Consider the following 19,776-nt stretch of genomic DNA (forward strand, 5'->3'; position numbering starts at 1 on the left):
TGAGGCACAAATGATTAATCTTTTAAAGATACAGCCTTCCTTTGTGTAGGTATGACTTCAACCAGTGGAGTGTTTTTCCAATTCCCAATGATTTTAATTTTATCAGGGTCCTTGAAGCCATACTTGGTCCAACGTTATCTTGATCTTAACAGATGTCTACCCCCCCCCACTTGTCCCCTTGAGTTCAGCTCTTTTGTCAGTATTTGAGGCTGTCATGAAGTCAGGAACTGAGTGACCCTGATGGAACTCAAAAAAGGCATCACTCAGTAGGTTATTCTTAAACAAGTGCTGCTTGATTGTAATGTTGATACCCCTTCATTCACTTCAGTGCTGATTACAAGGAGACTGATGGGACACTAATTGGCTGGATTACATTTGTCCTGCTTTCTGTGTACAGGACATAACTGTACAATATTCCACATTGCAGAGTCAATGCCTGTGTTGTAATTGTACTGGAACAGGTTGGTTACAGGTACCCCTAGCTTTGGAGCACGTCATCAGCATTATTACTGGCATATTGTCAGGGTTCAGTAGCCTTTATAGGATCCAATGACTGCAGCCATTTCTTGATATCACACGAGGTGGATTATTCATAGAATCCCTACAGTTTGGAAACAGGCCCTTTGGCCCAACAAGTCCACACTGAACCACAGAGCGTCCCACCCAGAGCCACTCCTCTGTAACCTACCTAATCTACTCTGACACTATGGGCAATTTAGCACAGCCAATCCACCTAAACTGCACATCTTTGGACCGTGGGAAGGAACCAGAGCACCCAGAGGAAACCCACGCAGACACGGGCAGAATGTGCAGGCTCCACACACACGGTCGCCTGAGGGTGGATTACGATGGATGGAGACAGCATCTGTGCTGGGTGCTCCAGAAGAGGTTGATATGTATTATCTACTCAACATTTCTGGCTGGAAGTTGTTGCAAATGCTTCCGCCCTGTCTTTTGCACTGTTGTGTAGGACTCCATCGTCATGGAGGATATTTGTGAAGCTTTCTCCTTCACTGATTTATTTAATTGTCTATCGCCATCCATATTGTGTGTGGCAAGACCGCACGTCTTGAAACTGAGCCATTAGTTATGAAATCGCTTCGCACTGATTGTTAAATGCCGTTTGTGTTCTACAGCACGCAAGTAGACACATGTTGTACCTTTATCAGATTTTTAGGTTTGCCTGGCATTGCTTCTGGCCTGATCTCATGTACTCATTTAATTAGGGTTGATTGCCATTGCAGCACTTTCTACACACAACTAAAGTACAAGATTCACCTTCCAAATTTTAAAAAGTATTCCTTTTTCTTTTTGTTTTTCTTCTTTCATTCTCAATCTATCTTTCCCTCCCTTTATTTCTGTTTCTAATACATCATTTTCCTTTCCCATTGTTCATAGTTACTTCTTTTTTTCATTTAAAAAAGCCATTGATGGCTACATTCATGAGGTCCCAGGTATACTGTTGACAATGCAGTGCCATTCCTGGTTCATATTTCTAGCAAGTTGCAACACAGAATGTGTTGCACTCTTTTTAAAAAAAAGTGAGAAGAAAAGATCTAATTCATGCTGCTTGCCATAACATGTGCCATTCCAGTAACTTGGTCCAACCAGAAGTATGGCTGTTGAGCAAAATGTTGCCTGGGGATATTGTCTTCAATGTGAATTAAATTGCAATCATCCACCTAATTCAGTATTTATACTTTTCCTCCTTTTTATATAGTAAGAATTGACAAGCCATGGGTGACTCGAGATCAGCTTTATTACTGGAGATCAAAGTCAACTTACAGTATTCTGCAGTTATTACTGTCGCTTCTTTGTTCTCCTTCTGGAGAAATGTTTGTCAGCTGGATTCAGTCCAGGAACATTTTAACGAATTACTAAGTGCACTGAGCAGTGATGTCAGTGCAGTGCCAGTGAGTAGTGAATGAGCTAATAATGGTGTAGCAAAATAATGGCTTGTAATATACTGCTGTCTTGCCCCTCCATAAAAGTTAATCTTGCTAAATAATATAATGTGGAAGGTAAATATGAATGTTTGCTATATTGCAAGTATCTAAGTAATTTGGTTTTCAGAAATTGTGTTATTAAATTGGTATGTAGGTAGTCAATTCCAAGCCTAATCAGCAAATCTAGGATTACATATTAGCAGGAAGTTTAGTAGTTTTCTGGTCACAACCGGTGTGGGAGTTGGGAGATGGTGCAAACAAAAGGTGCATGAACGTCCCTAACAGAAGACCAGCTTTAAGATGCTTTAAAGTCATATTGAGAATTATTGGTTTGTCTTATTTTGTCAGTGTCCAGAATCAAGTGGATGAAGTTATTGATGTGATGCAGGAGAACATCACTCGAGTGATTGAACGAGGGGAGCGACTTGATGAACTACAAGACAAATCTGGTAAGGCCAGTTGCTTGCTTTATTTACAGTTCAATTTAGTGAGGTATTGATGTACTGTTGTATCTTAAACACATCATTTAGGTACCTGTTCTACTTTGATAATAGTTCCTTAGTCTTGACCTCTGAATTAACTCCCTCACAGCACTGATATAACACTGTTTACCTCTTAGACTGGTTATTCTTGCATCAAGTTAGGGGTAGTATACTGTGGAGTTCCAGACCTTTCACAACTGAATTGAAACGTAGTTTCTTGCATATAACAAGGAAAATATCCTTTCATAATGTATTTAAGCTGAACTGGAAGAAAAATGACAGGTGAAAATGTGATGTATATGCAAGTAAATGCAGCGCTTGTAAGAATATGAATAGACATTCAGTTTCTCAGGCCTATTCTACCATGTAATTAAATCATGACTGATCTGTACCTCAACTCCCAACTACATACCTTTGATCCATTTTCCTTGAAACCTTTAACGTAGCTGTTAAATTCAGTTGCAGGAATTTCACTTTATCCTCAGAACCTATTGTCTTTTTGGGGCAAGAATTGCAGTTTGCCACTGCCTTTGATAGTGGCTGGACAAGTTGTGAAAGCAGTTAAAAAGATAAACATGATCTTGAGTGTTCTAAATAGTACAAAAGCAAAGACATTATAATGAACCTTTACAAATCCTTGGTTTAGCCTCCACTGGAGAATTGTTCTCCCTTCTGAGCAGTGAACTTTGGGAGCAAATCAAAAGAGTTCCATAGTTATTTATGAGAGTGATTTCAGCAATGAGGAACTTCAGTTAATATATTAGAGAAGATGTGGTTGAAGAGAAGAGAACGGTAGGTGGACTTCTGATAAAGTATTCAAAGAAACTGTTCCTGTTGGTGACAGGGTGGACAGCTGGTAGACGCAGATTTTAAAGAAACTGCAAAAGAGATAAAAGGAAAATGTTTTTGCACAAGTGGCTACAGTCTGAAATTCACAGCTTAAAAAGTTGGTGGAGGGAGTTTCAATCATTGTTTCAAAAAGGCATTGAGTAAGCTCCTGAAGGGAAAATAATTGCAGTTCATGCGAAAAGAGGCTGGTGAATAAACCAGTTAAATAGTCATAGCAGTGAGTCAGCATAAACTTAGTGGACTAAATGGTTTCCTTCGGCCCTGGAATAATTTAGGTGAACCTGCGTATCCGAGTTTGTTTGCTACTACCAAACTCAACTAATTTGCATCGGATTCCTGCAGAGGAACAGTCCAAACACTGAGCCCTCGCCCATTCATTGCTTATCACCAACTCACCCATCAGTATTAATTCTGTAACAAATGCCCATTGTTTACATAACTTTTCAGTGATTTTTGTATTAATTCCCAAAATATATTGTGAAGATCTACAGTTTAGATCTTGCTTAGTAATCTTTTATGATGTATTTAGTCTTCCAAAGGACAAAGTATCACAGAGGCCATGTTCCTCCCCACCACCCACCCACCTGCGACGCTAAAAAGTCCAGTTTAAATTATTGCTACAATAACAAATGGAACAGCATTGTGGCTTCTGAAAATCAGAAATGAACAATAACTGAAATGAATTTTTATTTGCATGTCAAGCAACAGTGGAACCGTTTGGATTGCAAGTCTTAAACAACGGGATTTAATCACTACTTTGAGAATGAAGAATCATTTCTCCATATATTTTGTGAATCTGGAAAGGGAAAAAATGCAAATTTTTCACTTCACTATAAGCAATGTTTAGTGTAGATTCTGAATAAGACGTTGATTTCTGTTGCCTGGGAAGGAAAACTATTGAAATTGTGAAGGAAGTTGATCTAATAAATGAACATTTAGTAGTATTTCCTTGCTTCTCTTCATTCCAACTGTAGCAAGTACTGATCCCAGATAAAGTGACTTGTGTTTTGTCAACTGGCTTCTTGGTAATTTCAGATACTTTTAACTAATGTTGGAAAACTGCTTGTCCTAATTCTATTTGAGTTATTCATTGACAACTAGTTGAGCTGTGGTGGAGGGGTCCTAAACTCTCTACTATTCTTCAATTTCTATAATAATGTAATAATGAGTTTACGATGGTGATAAAGCTCAGATATGATGGGTTTTTCTTTTGGGAAGGGCTGTGAATGACAATAAATATCAGAGAGATGCATAAACAAGGGAACACTCAGGGCATACCTGTGTAGAGCTGTGTTAACTTGCTGTTATTACAATTATGCAGCATCTTCCTTGAGGCATTTCCTTCCTCTTTGATGCTTTGTAACTTCAAAGCTGAGATAACAATTATTTTATTTAGATCCTTCATCTGGCTAAGGAGGCTTTGGGCTTATCTACATCCAACAAGCTACTCTGCAAGATCTCTGCTCGCAGTTTGATAGCTGTGACAAATTCCATCACTGCAGATGAGGCAATCCACAACTTTGAGTATAACAGTTGTCAATCTTGGACAGCAATTTCTGGTTTTGTAGCTATCAATTTGACCTATCTCCACATTTTAAGGGACCCTTAAAAAGATTCCATTATCTGGATCTGCATGTCCATTAAAAATTACTCAGTTCTTCTATGGGCTGTTATCTATCTGCTTACCAGGCTTTGTTGAAATCTAACCTGTAGGTCTTGAGGTACGTTGTTAACAAACAAAAATACTGACAATTAGCAGCAAAATCCCTACTTCCTTCTGCCTTCAGTTTTCTACTCGAGATCCAGCTAACAATTACCTGCTGTAATCTTCAGCCTTTGAAAGTCACTGAACAACATTTGATTTTTTTTTACCTACCTTTTGTGGATTAAGCCCCAGAATTCAACATAGATTCTTGTGGATATGCAAGGTTGCATTGTATGTAGCTGCAGCTGAAGGAGCATCTGGGGACTGAGGGACTTTGACAAATTAATAATTTGGTCTTGAGGCGATCCATAATTTGGCTGTTTCAACCAGATATGAGATTTTCAATGGTTTTTCATTTTTAATCTTTATGCATTGCTTTAGTAAACGTTACAGTTCAAAATGAATACATTTCAATTTTGCATCATGCAGGAGGAGAATAAAAGCCCTTGCTGCAAAGTGGCACATGATTTGCACTTATATTCATGAAATTCTATTAACCCGACCTCCCATTTCACTGAACAGGCTTCCTTGTAGCTGGAGCATCATTGTGAAGAACTTGTAGAATTTGATTTCTTGATCAGATTTAAACTGATTTGTAGGCTTCAGATCTTCTTTTAATTTGTGTTTAAAAACCCTGCCTTGAACCTTTAATTTCTTCTGCAGAAAGTTTATCTGATAATGCCACGGTTTTCAGCAACAGAGCAAAGCAGCTACGGCGTCAGATGTGGTGGAGAGAATGTAAGGTGAGTGATGTCAGAAGTGTGCAGATGTATGGAAGTGACTGGACTGGAGATAATTACTAGGTATAAATGTCAGGGAAATAGATCTCTATCTCTCCAAAGAATTAAGAAAGCCCTTTGACCCAGCCTATGCTGGTTGCCTGCCCAGGTATGTTGGTAAGTATTTGAGTGACTATAGTTCTGAGTAAAAAGCATAGCAGAGTAGCTGAAAGAAGGTAAGTTCTAAAGCTAAAATTCTGGCACCTCTTTTTTTTATCATTAATCATGAAACCACCTCAGTGTTGTTTTGATTTGATTTTACTCTGTTTTTTGAAAAAAGACACCACTCCTGTTTTCTTTGGCCATTGAACCTCATCTGTTTTTAGCATGTCTAATTACTTTTAAATAACGATTCAGGAACTTCAAAGAATCCATAGAAATAATTAAGTGCATTATATGTATGAAGTAACAAGATAAATAAATATCTAGTATCTTCATATCAAGTTACCATTCAATACATACATAAAAGGAAATGACGTTTTCTGTAATGTGGAAATTTCTTAGCAACAAAGTTAGGAAAATTTCCCATTTCTGATCACTATCCGTTAAACTTCTCTCACGTTGCATTTCTAGACTTTTGGCCTGGTTAGTGCTGAACGAAGTGCAAGTTTTGATACCCATCAAAGTCACATTGACTGTCAACATTCAACATATAACCTATAGTTATGAGGATTAGCCAACTGAGAGAGTGATACCACAGCAAAGCTGAGTAAAATTTCCTGGAAAGAATTTTTTTTTCATTAGCATGATGAGGGCGTCGCTGGCCAGACAGCATTTATTGCCCATCCCTAATCACCCAGAGGGCAGTTCGAAGTCAACCACATTGCTGTGGGTCTGGAGTCACATGTAGGCCAGACCAGGTAAGGATAGCAGTTTCTTTCCCAAAAGGACATTAGTGAACCACATGGGCTTTTCTGACAGCCGGCAATAGATTCATGGTCATCATTAGACTCTTGATTCAATTTTTTAAAAAATCTGGAATTCGAATTCCACTATCTGCCACGGTGGGATTGAAACCCAGGTCTCTGGACTAGCTGACCAGTGATAATACCAGTAGGCCATCATCTCCCCAAATTAATCTGTAACAGGATACAGTTTTGTGTTGTATTTGAAAATAGAATTTACTGTGAGATGAATTACTTAATGGGTATCATTTGCATAAGATTAGAGAATATTACAAGCTGAAACAACTAAATTAAATCTCTGATAAAACTAAATTAAATCATCAAAGAGCTCTCTGATGAAGGGTCTAGGCCCGAAACGCCAGCTTTTGTGCTCTTGAGATGCTGCTTGGCCTGCTGTGTTTATCCAGCTCCTCACTTTGTTATCAACTAAATTAAAGACAAGTGATTGTGGTTTCACCACAATGTCAAAGTGACTTCTAAAAGTAAATAGAGTTAAATTCCTCAAATAATTCATTATAAGTTGTTTTTTTGAACTGAATTAACCAGATAAAGGAGACCATCAGCCAAAAATAAACCTGTGTTTTAAACCCTTATTGACCCAACATAAATAGTCTTTAATTATAGGCTCTGGAACAGGGTATGGATGGTGGAGGGCAACACCTACTTCTGTGAAGAATGTAGAAAACGGATTGACTGCTCAGAATTAATTATTTGAGCAGGTAGCTGCAGGCCTGCAAATTTTGATATTAGTGGTGTCTTATGAATAATAATGTTTCTGAACATTTTTTAAAAATCTGCTTTTAAAAATATTACAATTAAGCGTCTTAGAAGAGAGGAAGTTTTGAAGGTTTTATTTTGTCTGTTCAGAGATATCTGTAATGAAAAGTAATTTAGTTGCAAGCAAGATGACATCAAATAGTTAACGTTAACTTGTTCAAGTTTCCAATCTTCTGAAGCTGTACAGTTTTGAACACCTTCCAAGAATGTGATATTTGTTTTTAATTTGCAGAGAGGATACCAATAGGAAAAATAAAAATATTTCAGTGCAGTTTGTTACTTAATAGGATTAAACTGTCTTGCTGTGAAGTAAATGTTTTTTAAAACTACAATCCATTAATTTTGTAGAACTGCAGGAAGAAGCATTCTTTAAATTTTGTTTGAATCATACTGAAAATAGTAATTGATATTCAAGATGTTTAAACTTGAGGTGCATCTGTTGATAAACTCATTAGTTCCCTGTAAAAATCCACATTTCAAATATGAGTGATTGGGAGACATTTTTGTCTTATTTGTAATTGTTGTACATGAATGGATTACAGAGATTTGTGAAATGTGGAAAATGATTTCCTGTTGCATTTGGTAGGCAACTAACCTTTCCCTCACCCTTAGAGAGATGCCTTTCATTATTTTGTGCAGCATTCTGGCACCAGGATCAATAAATCATGGGGAACATAAAAAGGTTTCTTTAAGAAAAGTGAAACAAGCTGTCCAAAAGTTGATCATGATACTTTCTGATGAAGGGTCTAGGCCTGAAACGTCAGCTTTTGTGCTCCTTAGATGCTGCTTGGCCTGCTGTGTTCATCCAGCTCCACACTTTATTATCATGGATTCACCAGCATCTGCAGTTCCCATTATCTCTGATACTTTTTGACATCTGTATTTGCTCCCAGAATTGCTCTAATTTATCTTATCATTTTGTTTCTATAAATTGGGGTATAATTTTTAAAAAGTTTAGTTGGGAATTTTATATAGTAATACAGTTACTGATGTATAAAAATAACTGGACTTTTAAAAAATCTTAATAGTGTATCCTGGGATGAGATCAAGCCACTAAAAATTGATGTAATTGCTACTCTAATTTTGCATAGAAACTTCAGTTTCAATTAACTTGAATTTAAAGAAGGTAGCTTCATGATTTATTACTTGTAGTGAGATGCCTTTGTGCATTTCGTTTCCAAATATTGTATTTTGTTCAAGTATCTAGTGATCTTATCCATTATCATTTAAAATCACTTAGGTCTATAACGTCTTTGTAATTTGAAAGAATCCCTTAATTCAGCACGTTGCTGTATTTCAATGTGTGGAACATCACAGTGACAAAATTAGGTTTCACTGAGCTCTTCCTAATTTCTGATGTGCGTTAGTGTTTTGGTTTAATTTACTTGTTTTAAGTGTTTGCTTTCTAAATTTACCTCTTAAATTGTAACAGGGCTTTATTAAGTTTGTTACACAAATGAAGCCAGTACTACATTTTAAAAACTTGAGTACAAAGTCGAAACTGATTTTGGAGCACTCTTTTGGATGAGATGTTAAGCTGATTCACCATCAGCCCTCACATTTTGACCTTTAAGATCCCACAGCCCATTTTCAGCAAAGAGCAGTGGAGTTCCTTCTAATATTCTGACCAACATTTATCCCTCGTGCCAACATCAGTAGAAGCTACATTGTGATCACTACTTCATTGTTGATGTGGAAGATTTCTGAGTGAGAAACAACGACATATTTTCTACAGAAGCACTTTGGGATATCCTGCAGTGATGAAGGATACTACCTGAATGCAAGTTCTTTCATTTGCTAGCGAGAGTAGTATAACAGGAATGCAGGAGGTTTAGTAAATCACATTCTTATGTTGGTGTTTTTGTTATAATTGCATTTCTCTTAATTTATAAGTCAATATGACTGTTCAAAATCATACCACAATAATGCTTCCATTCTGCTTGATCTGTGGTCCACTTACACAACAGTGTTTCCTAGACCCAATTCTAATTAAATATTATATACCAGAGCTAAAAATCTGGTTCTTAAAATATGCAACAACAGGAAATGAAGTTAAAACCACAGTCCAGTACACATTTCCGAAGTTGGGCACAATTTATCTGTGTTTACAGATATTACTCGTAAGCAAAGATTTGGGAAAGTTTGCATTGTGCTACTGTTTCTTTTTGACCTTGTTACCTTTTTCCTTTCAGATGAAGGTCATCATAGCAGTGGTCGTTGTAATTGTCTTGTTAGTCATTATCAGTAAGTATGTTTGCCATCTTAAAAATAAAAACAACTTGTCAAGTTCTGTACTATCATGTTCCTGTTGGAATTCTTCTTCAGCTGCACTACTGATGTACATGAGTATATGTGTCAAGGTAGACCATATTAATTAACTCCCAATATTCTGGTAGAATCATATGTGTGTGTCCAGGCTTTCATTGTATGTGCATGACACTCTTATCACTACTGTATCTTCTTCTTTATCGCATTACATTTGTCATCTAAAATACCTAATGTTTTAATGAAGATCTGTAGCTCAGGTTGCAGTTTGAGTTGTTGTTTGGGTCACCAGGCTGACTGGTTTTCATGCAAATGTTTCGTCTCCCTTCGAGGTGACATCGTCAGTGTTGTGTAGCCTGCTTTGAAGCCCTGTTGTTCTGTCCCACTCTGAATTTAAGTGGTCCGGCCATGGTGGGCAGTCTTGTTTCCAGTTTTGTACCATAGTGGCATGTAGATAGCGCTTCAATTGAGATAATAGGAACTGCAAATGCTGGACAATCCGAGATAACAAAGCGTAGAGCTGGATGAACACAGCAGGCCAAGCAGCATCTCAGGAGCACAAAAATTGACGTTTCGGGCCGAGACCCTCCTTCAGAAAAGGGGGAGGGGGAGAGTGTTCTGAAATAAATGGGGGGGGAGAGGCGGATCGAAGATAGAGGAGAGGATGGGTGGAGAGGAGACAGACAAGCTAGAGAGGCGGGGATGGAGCCAGTAGCGGTGAGTGTAGGTGGGGAGGGGATAGGTCAGTCCAGGGAGGACGGACAGGTCAAGGGGGTGGAATGAGATTAGTAGGAAGGAAATGGGAGTGCGGCTTGAGGTGGGAGGAGGGGATAGGTGAGAGGAAGAACAGGTTAGGGAGACAGGATGAGCTGGGCTGGTTTTAGGATGCAGTGGGGGGAGGGGACGAGCTGGGCTGGTTTTGTGATGCACTGGGGGGAGGGGAGATTTTGAAGCATGCAAAAGCCATATTAATACCATTGGGCTGCAGGGTTCCCAAGCGGAATATGAGTTGCTGTTCCTGCAACCTTCGGGTAGCATCGTTGTGGCACTGCAGGAGGCCCAGAAGGGACATCTCGTCAAAGGAATGGGAGGGGGAGTTGAAATGGTTTGTGACTGGGATGCATAGTTGTTTATTGCGAACTGAGCGTAGGTGTTCTGCAAAGTGGTCCCTAAGCCTCCGCTTGGTTTTCCCAATGTAGAGGAGGCCACACCGGGTAGAGCAGATGCGGTATACCACATTGGCAGATGTGCAGGTGAACATCTGCTTGATGTGGAAAGTCTTCTTAGGGCCTGGGATGGGGGTGAGGGAGGAGGTGTGGGGGCAAGTGTAGCACTTCCTGCGGTTGTAGGGAAAAGTGCCGGGTGTGGAGGGGACAAGGGAGTCACGGAGACAGTGGTCCCTCTGGAAAGCAGACGAGCGGGGAGGGAAAAATGTCTTTGGTGGTGGGATCGGATTGCAGATGGCAGAAGTGTCGGAGGATGATGCGTTGGATCCGAAGGTTGGTGGGGTGGTAAGTGAGGACGAGGGGGATTCTCTTTTGGTGGCTATTGCGGGGACGGGGTGTGAAGGATGAGTTGCGGGAAACCACTTCACTAACATCTTCCATCCCAACCTCAAGTTCACCTGGACTATCTCTAACACCTCCCTAACCTTCCTGGACCCCTCTGAATCCATCTCGGGCAACCACCTAGAAACCGATGTTCATTTCAAGCCCACCGACTCCCACAGCTACGTAGAATGCACCTCCTCCCTAAGGAGGTGTGGGGGCAAGTGTAGCGGACAAGGGAATACACCTCCTCCTACGCACCTTCCTGCAAAAATTCCATCCCCCCCCGTTCCCAATTCCTTCGCCTCCGCCACATCTGCTCCCATCATGAGGTATTCCGCTCCCGTATGTGTCTCGTCCTCATTTTTCAAGGACTGCAACCACTCCCCACCCCCACCCCCCGCAGTGGTTGAGAACACCGTCGACCGTGTCTCCTGCATTTCCTGCAACCCATCCCTCACACCCCGTCCCCGCAATAACCACCAAAAGAGAATCCCCCTCGTCCTCACGTACCATCCCACCAACCTCCAGATCCAACGCATCATCCTCCAACAGTTCTGCTATCTACAATCCGACCCCACCACCCAAGACATTTTTCCCTCCCCACTCTTGTCTGCTTTCTGGAAGGACCGCTCTCTCCGTGACTCCCTTGTCCGCTCCCCACACCCCTCCAACCCCACCACACCCGGTACTTTTCCCTGCAACAACAGGAAGTCTCCCCCTCCCATTCCTTCGACAACATGTCCATCCTGGGCCTCCTGCAGTGCCACAACGATGCCACCCGAAGGTTGCAGGAACAACAGCTCATGTTCTGCTTGGGAACCTTGCAGCCGAATGGTATTAAAGTGGATTTCACAAGCTTCAAAATCTCCCCTCTGCATCCCAAAATCAGACCAGCTCGTCCCCGCCTCCCTAACCTGTATTCCCTCCTCCCACCTCAAGCTGAACCCCCATTTCCTTCCTACTAACCTCATCCCGCCTCCTTGACCTGTCCGTCCTCCCCAGACTGACCTATCCCTTCCCTACCTCCCCACCTATACTCACCTTCACTGACTCCATCCCTGCCTCTTTAACTTGTCTGTCTCCTCTCCACCTATCTTCTCCTCTATCCATCCTCGATCTGCCTCCCCCCCCCCTCACTATTTATTTCAGAACCCTCTCCTTCCCCCTTTTCTGATGAAGGATCTAGGCCCGAAACGTCAGCTTTTATGTTCCTAAGATGCTGCTTGGCCTGCTGTGTTCATTCAGCTCTACACTTTGTTATCTCTGTGCTTCAATGGAATCTACACAGCACTGACGGTGTCACCTCGAAAAGGAAACTAAACATCTGCATGAAAACCAGTTACCTGGCAAGTCAACAAATAATCCAAAATACCTAACATTTTTTAAGTGCACAGTTACTAAAAGTAAACATCTAACTGATATAAGTGAGGAAATGCAAAGGGACTTTATTGGTTTTTAAAAGAAGTTAAATAGGCAAGATAAAATTAATTCTCTGGGATTCTATCAAAGTATAGTTTAATTTCAGTGAAAATTGAGTGTAATATCATAATATAAAATGGACTGTTTTAATTCTGGTTTTCTCATTGTTTTAAAGAACGACTGCCTGTATTTACTGGGAGTTAAAATTTGTATTAGGCAATGGGACTGCTGTCAGCATGTCTTTCCAAATTGGTGTTAATATTTGTGTTGTGGCTTATCCATGTTTTATCAAACCACAAGTTTTTTTGTTAACAAGTGATTTTTCCATATCTTTGCAGTACCTGTAATTTTGAAGAATCGCTCCTGATGCCAAATCTCTCTCAGCGTCAGTCCGCAGGAAAGTTACTGCCTCAATCTCTAGAAACTACTGGAGATATGTTCAAAATATCTCAATTATTGTAAACAGGAAGTATATTTCTATCTGTCTTTTACTGAAGGAAAAGTATTTATGGGCACTCACTGTAGTGAATGCCTGCCTGGAAGAGGGGACCAATACATTATAAAGCTGCTGTCTACAAGAAGGAACTCTATTTCATTTTCGGTGTGTTGATTTTTTTCCCCTTCTATAATACTGGCTACCTAAAATCAGTGTGAACAGTTTTTCCTCCAGTTTACTGTGAGAGACACAGGTTCACATTTGGAGCATGGTTCCACTGATGTAGCAGCCTACCCCCACCCGCCCAAACAAAAGTCTAATCAGGGAGAAAGTATTGTTACATTGCAATTAAGCCAAATCCTGTACCCCCACCCTCTAATGCCAAGCTGAGCATGTATGTGGTTCTTCCATTATGATCACTAGATAAGGAGCATAAGTGAGAATTTTGGCTATTTCTCCCCATTCCAATGGGGCCTATGGCTAATTGTTCGGATCAATCCTCTTTCCTGGCTAACTTTGTGTAATGCTGGATTAAACCTTACAGTTTCTGTGGCTTTTGTGGTTCAGTGCTGAACCTGGTGGCAAAGTAGTCCAATAAACTATTAGATAAGCAGATGAAGCATAGTTCAAAGTAAAGGAAGATTAAGCAGATTCTACACTTAAGGGTCACTGGTTTTTTGAACAGGACTCTATCTCTATGCAGGATCTATTCAGTCATGCATTATAGTAAGAGATTATATGGACTGGTTTATAATAAATTATGTGAAACCCTTTTCTGACTGTCAAGCTGTTTTACGTTGAGTACTGTTTTATTCTGGTATATTATTTGAAACCCTTCTTTATGCTTAAAAGTTTTCAAAATTCTTTTGGTTTTATGAAAACTGTTAAAGATAACAAAAACCTGAGACATCACCCAGAGTGTCACTTGTAATTCACTGACTTGATTCACTTGTACCCACCTTGGGGTAGTAGGGGATTTTTTTGTTTTGCTTTTGACATTGGGAAGGAAATTAACTAATATTCTTTCAAGAGATCGTTCCATTGATCACCTACCATGTGACTACATCTGTGAAAAGTTACCTTTTTCAGATCTTAAAACCTTGCGTTATAGATGTGTTCTGGATTTGCTGTAGTGTTTTTAAATTTTAATGTTTGAAAATGGCTAGTTCAATTTTGACATTGATGTTGGTGATCTAAAATCTTTGCAGTTAAGCAGAATGCTGGTGTCTCCTTGCTCCAGAAGGTATGGCTGGAAACTTAATCATGACTGAGAAATAATCTAGCTGGATTTGCTGATGGGTATTGCGTAATGAGACGCAAAATTAAGGAGCAATGCTAATATCATGCTCATTTTAAGCTGCTGTTTTAAAAATGCAAAATTCTTCAATTCTTCCTTGATTTGCTATAGTTGTCTGTTCAAAGCGCAGGCAGAGTAGCAATTAAACAGCACATTCCGACCTCAAATCAGCTGACTGATCACTGTACAATTTACTACTTTACATGCTATTTTGATTTCAAAACAATGGTTTTCCATAACTCACTTGATATGAATAGAGTTTTCTTCATTTAATTACAATACCTGTTGGTTAGACTTTTAGTGCAGATAAACTGGCAACACAGATAATGCTGCATTAATTTGTAAGTTGAACCAATTACATTGAGGCATTGCAGGTTTTGAAATGTGGGTCAAAAGAAGCATACAGATTTGGAGAACAGTGCAGAGTTTTACAAGTGTAGAACCAAGAAAATCAAGTACTCTGGAAAGTAGCCAAGTAAAATACAAGTTGTGAAACAGTGAACTTTTTCATTGAATGCTTACAAATATAATTTTTCATTGAGGGGTTGGTTTGTGTGGTAAAACCGATTCCAAAAAGGGGACAGTTCAGCACAATTGGGGAAATTAATAACTTTACCTGTTACAAGTGTTGAACAAAAGGTGATAGACATGAATGTCATTTCGGGGCAGTTGAAAGGAAATAAGGGTTGCAGTTGTTTAAACTTACTACCATTATAATGTGAGATTTTTGTGTGATTACTGTATACAACAAAATGATATAGTCCTTAGCGAAGAGCGTACAGCAATTAATCTGGCATGCAATCACTTAAACTCCCCTAAGCAGTAAAGGAGGGTCATCTTGACATTGAAAGCGAAGCCTCATGATAGCGTTGGCACAGTCAGGAATTGCAGAAGCGATGCTTTCCTTTAAAAATAATATTGTATACACTGTTTTGTACACGGTATCTTTTGTATACAGTGATTGGTTAAAAGCATTATTGTTAACCTGCAAAAATCATTACATTTTGGCAACGCAGGTGAGACAACTGCCAATCAATTTCAGAGGAAGCAATACTTCCCCACAGACTGCACTATGAATGCTTCTTGTGGGCAAGAGACTCCCAATATGCAGCCAAGGTGGCTGATAGCAGCGTTAAAGGCTCTTCTCCTGGGCCCAGGTTTCTGTCGTCTTCCACTCCACTACTTGTGAAATATGCCTAACAGCTGACAGCTTTCAAGCGAACCCATAGACGAGTTGCTCAGTGGTTAGCACTGCTGCCTCATAGCGCCAGGGACTTGGGTTCAGTTCCAGCCTCAGGTGGAGTTTGTATATTTTCCCTATGTGTGCAGCGGTTAACTTTAGGTGCTCCAGTTCCCTCCTACAATCTAAAGATGTGCAGGTTAAGTGGATTGACCATGCTAAATTGCCCTGTAGTATATAAGGATATGTAGGCAGGTGGGTTAGCCATAGATGCAGGGTCACGGGGATAGGGTGGGTCTGTGTGGGATGATGTTTTTTGGGTCAGTGTATATTCGATTGGCTGAAAGGCCTGCTTTCTCAGTGTAGGGATTATATGAATTGAATGACTCATTAATGCCACCTTGAGATAACTGTACTGACGTATTTAATGGTCAGCATCAAAAGTGGTCAGTACATTCAGCCTGGGCTGATCATAAGTTCTGGTAAATTGTAATCCTCAATGTAACTGAAGCTTTGGCATTTACCAACATCTGCATTGACTCCGGTAGTGTATGATCAGGAAATGGCTCCTACCAAAGTAGATAAATCCAAATGAATGAAAAATGTCATCCTGTTAAATGTGGAAATGTTTTATTGTTCTGTGTGAACATTTGATCCATGACACCTGTACTGGGATACAAAGATTTATTCCCATGAAATGTGTTCAGAACAGATGTAAATCCTGCGCATGACCAGTACAATAAGTAGACTTCGAGAGAATAAGCTGATAACTCTGACTTCTAAAATAATTAATGTATGCGTTTTAATAATTGTGAAAGAGAAACTACAGCATATAGCTGTGCTAAAATATGCAAAACAAATATTTTCCTTAAAATAACATTTTCCTTTTGTAATTTGATAATTACATAAATACACCGAAAATGCATTTCTGGTCACTGATGTATCTTTAGCAGAAATTTATTGTTTTGGTCTGTGTGTAAAGGCTTTGTGAATGGTGACATTTGATGAAGCAGGAGAAACAGTGCACCTAAGTAATTTATTTCTGTTAGTCATATTCATTTGATGAAACTTTAGAACGTTGCGTAGAAGCATCTTATAAAACTTATATATATACAGAAAATGGTGGAGAAACTTAGCAGGTCTGGCAGCATCTGTAGAAAGTAAAACCGTATTAATGTCGAGTCCAGTCTGACTCCACTTCTATGCTGAAGCAGTCAAACTAGTCTTGAAGCATTAACTTTTCTGTCTCCACAGATGCTACTAGAGCTGCTGAATGCCCCGAGCAATTTTTATGTTTAATTCAGATCTCCAATATTTGCAGCATTTTGCTTTTATTATAAAACTTTAGTGTTTATATGTTTTTTTTCTCTGTTCTTCCCTACAGTCATAGATTGATGGTCTGCAGCTCTGTTCAAGTTCTGTTGAGATCACCTAGAGAAAATCCAAATTGAAATGGGTTTTATTCATAACCATAATCAAGGTTAACTTCTTTCTCATATTGCAGTTTAATGTGTACCCATTATTGTCCATTAAAATTATCCATATGCTGTGGAAATCTAACCATGGTGACTTTTACCCCTTTGTACAATATTCATTTTCTTTGAAATATACCTGCAAAATTTCTACAACTGTATGTTTGTATAGTGTTCTTCCCCACTCTCGTTAGTGTCCGTGGACCCCCAACAGCATGGATCTGTTCACTGTCATACTTGCAGGAGTTTGCCAGTACCATTTTTGTACATGAATTGGCTTGGACTTTTTTTAATGCACCGTTTTTCCTCACCCTGTTGTAAACCCTTACCTAACTTTGTCCATTGCCATGGGCAACAGGTTGCTTATAAAATCTGTAGTGCAGACTTTTGAATTACCAGCATGACATTAAAGGTGAAAGATTTTATTTAGTATTTTTCCCTCTGTTAATTAGTTTCACACAAGCAGTAGGGGCTTCTGCCCCTACATCTTCACTCACCAATCCAGGCAGATCTGCGAGACAGGAAGATACGTGTGGCATTAGAGAAGGATTCAACGGCTACACAAAACCTGCAGTCTGGTGTGAATGCTCCTTCTGTAGCCCCCCAGTGATGTGGTGTAAAGTGTAAAAACACCAAGATCTTTCTAAAGATTGTAAAAATACTTGTATATTTAAGGAACTTGACTTGTTGACTTTTATGTTGTAACTATGTTTTAGTGCAATTGTATTTTTTATTCATCACTGCGTTGTACAGACCACCTTAACTTATTATGTATATGTATGGGTGAATGCATGGACAATTTCACAATATTCCCTAAACTGAAGGAAACTACTGAGTAGAGACTTAAAATAAAATATTACATCTTTTCATTGCTTGATTTCTTTTAATTGTTACAAGATAATGATTTGAATTTTTTGATTCTTTTGAAAGTGTATTGATAAATATGAAAATAAAAGGTTAACAATCTCTCAATCCTTTTTTTTAAACTTATGCATATTTATTCTGTAAGATTAGAAAACATATCTCCCAAGCTAAATGGTCTATCAGGTTGTTTCCTACTTTATATTAAGATAAAATTCTGGTAAATAATTCTTCAAAATAACTGATTCCCATTCAGTATTGTCATCTGGTTGTTCTCGTCCTCTGACTAATGGAGAACAAATTGCTTCATCTCTTTCAAGCAAATTTATTTTTTAAATTATGAAATTGAAAATTCTTAGGTCCCAAAACTTGAGTGCAAAAAGCCCAATATATCATGTACTTTGTCTAAATCATTTAATCGACAGTTAAATGAAAGCTAACAAGGTAAAATGCCAGAAGATTTTACCCTAATCTTTTGCAATTGTAGAGAAAGGACTTGAAATTGTCATTCCAGCTTTAAAATTTATTATTCCAACCTGAAAAGTATATTTTCCAAATTGGTATTTCTATGCTGTTATCAACATTGAAGCTATTCTAGTCCGTTATTCTTTTGATTATCAATATGTAGTTTGAACTCCTTATTTATTATGCTTAACTACTCATCAATTGGGCATTTTTAAAAAAATTTAGTCAATTTATAAAGCATTTGGTGATTTTAAAGGTTTAGCAAAGATCTGTAGGTCAGGTTGTTGACTTGCTCACTGAGCTGGCTTATTCTTGTTCAGATGTTTCATCACCTTGCTAGGTGATATCATCAGTGGAGCCTCTGATGAAGCGTTGTTATCCTACTCCGCTTGGAATTTTATACTGTGTGGTCTGTAATGGTGAATAGTGTCATTTCCGGTTTTGTTCTGTATGGGTTTGAATATGCGGTCCAATTGTATTTGTTTGTTGATTACATTACAGGTGGAGAACATCAACTAGCAGCAAGAAGGCATGACATACTGTCCTTAATATAACTAAGACAATGAAGGCCATTAGTTTAACTGAGACAAGGTAACCATAGTAGCCCAAGATAAACACAGGAATTCCTAGTGGCGTGGTTCTTCACCTGTAATGCAATCAACAAACACATAGAATTGGACCCCAAATACAAACTCATACAGATCAAAACCGGAAATGACACTACTCGCTATAAATGGATAGCCCTGCAACTTCACCTGCAGATGCCTACCAAACAGGTAACAACAGGGCGACACAGTCCGCCATACATCAAGAATATATTGGAACTGACAAGGCTCTTAAGGCCACTAGAAATTGTGGTGGTCCGCAAGCCCACAGCCACTCTGCGACAAACACAAGGATTGAAGACCCATTTCCACGACATGCAGAACCAACATTGTTTTCAAAATACCATGCAATGAGGCCACAAACATTACATCGGACAGACAGGAAGAAAACTAGACATCAGAATACATGAACATCAACTACTCACCACAACAGACCAACAGTATAAATTCCAAGTGGAATAGAATAACATTGCTTTGTCAGAGGCTCCACTGATGATGTCACCTAGCACGAATCATCTGAATGAGAACAAGCCAGCTCGGCAAGCAAATCAACAGCTTCATTTGGTGATTTTGCTGGAGGTCCGTGATCTCTGTTTTAGTGTGGGGAACCAAATGCTTTACCCAGTTGTATAAATTATTGTTTATCCCTCCTCTCATTGCATCTTCAGCATATGTGCCAACCTCTTCCTAGCCACTGTCCGCTCTTGAGAAGAGTCGCTCGATCAGAAACATTAACTCTTGACTTCACTGCTGCCAGACCTGCTGAGTTTGTCCTGCAATTTC

The 19,776-nt window shown here is 39.2% G+C and overlaps 1 protein-coding gene across 2 annotated transcripts in view; it reads left to right on the forward strand.

Moving 5' to 3' along the window:
* Positions 1 to 18,034, forward strand: part of vamp4 (vesicle-associated membrane protein 4) — a 44,150-nt gene extending 26,116 nt beyond the window's left edge. The window contains exons 5-9 of one of the 2 annotated variants that reach the window (XM_059647770.1): positions 2,295 to 2,395; positions 5,646 to 5,725; positions 9,636 to 9,687; positions 13,016 to 13,071; positions 16,972 to 18,034. In XM_059647770.1, coding sequence (XP_059503753.1) covers positions 2,295 to 2,395; positions 5,646 to 5,725; positions 9,636 to 9,687; positions 13,016 to 13,044 — 262 coding nt within the window. In that variant the 3' untranslated portion in view covers positions 13,045 to 13,071; positions 16,972 to 18,034. Of the gene's footprint in view, positions 1 to 2,294; positions 2,396 to 5,645; positions 5,726 to 9,635; positions 9,688 to 13,015; positions 13,666 to 16,971 lie in introns of those variants that run through there. The other variant, XM_048539394.2, reaches the window with a different exon arrangement.
* Positions 18,035 to 19,776: the final 1,742 nt, after the last annotated feature.

This window comes from Stegostoma tigrinum, chromosome 8 (assembly GCF_030684315.1).
Source record: "Stegostoma tigrinum isolate sSteTig4 chromosome 8, sSteTig4.hap1, whole genome shotgun sequence".
Classification (NCBI taxonomy): Eukaryota; Metazoa; Chordata; class Chondrichthyes; order Orectolobiformes; family Stegostomatidae; genus Stegostoma; species Stegostoma tigrinum.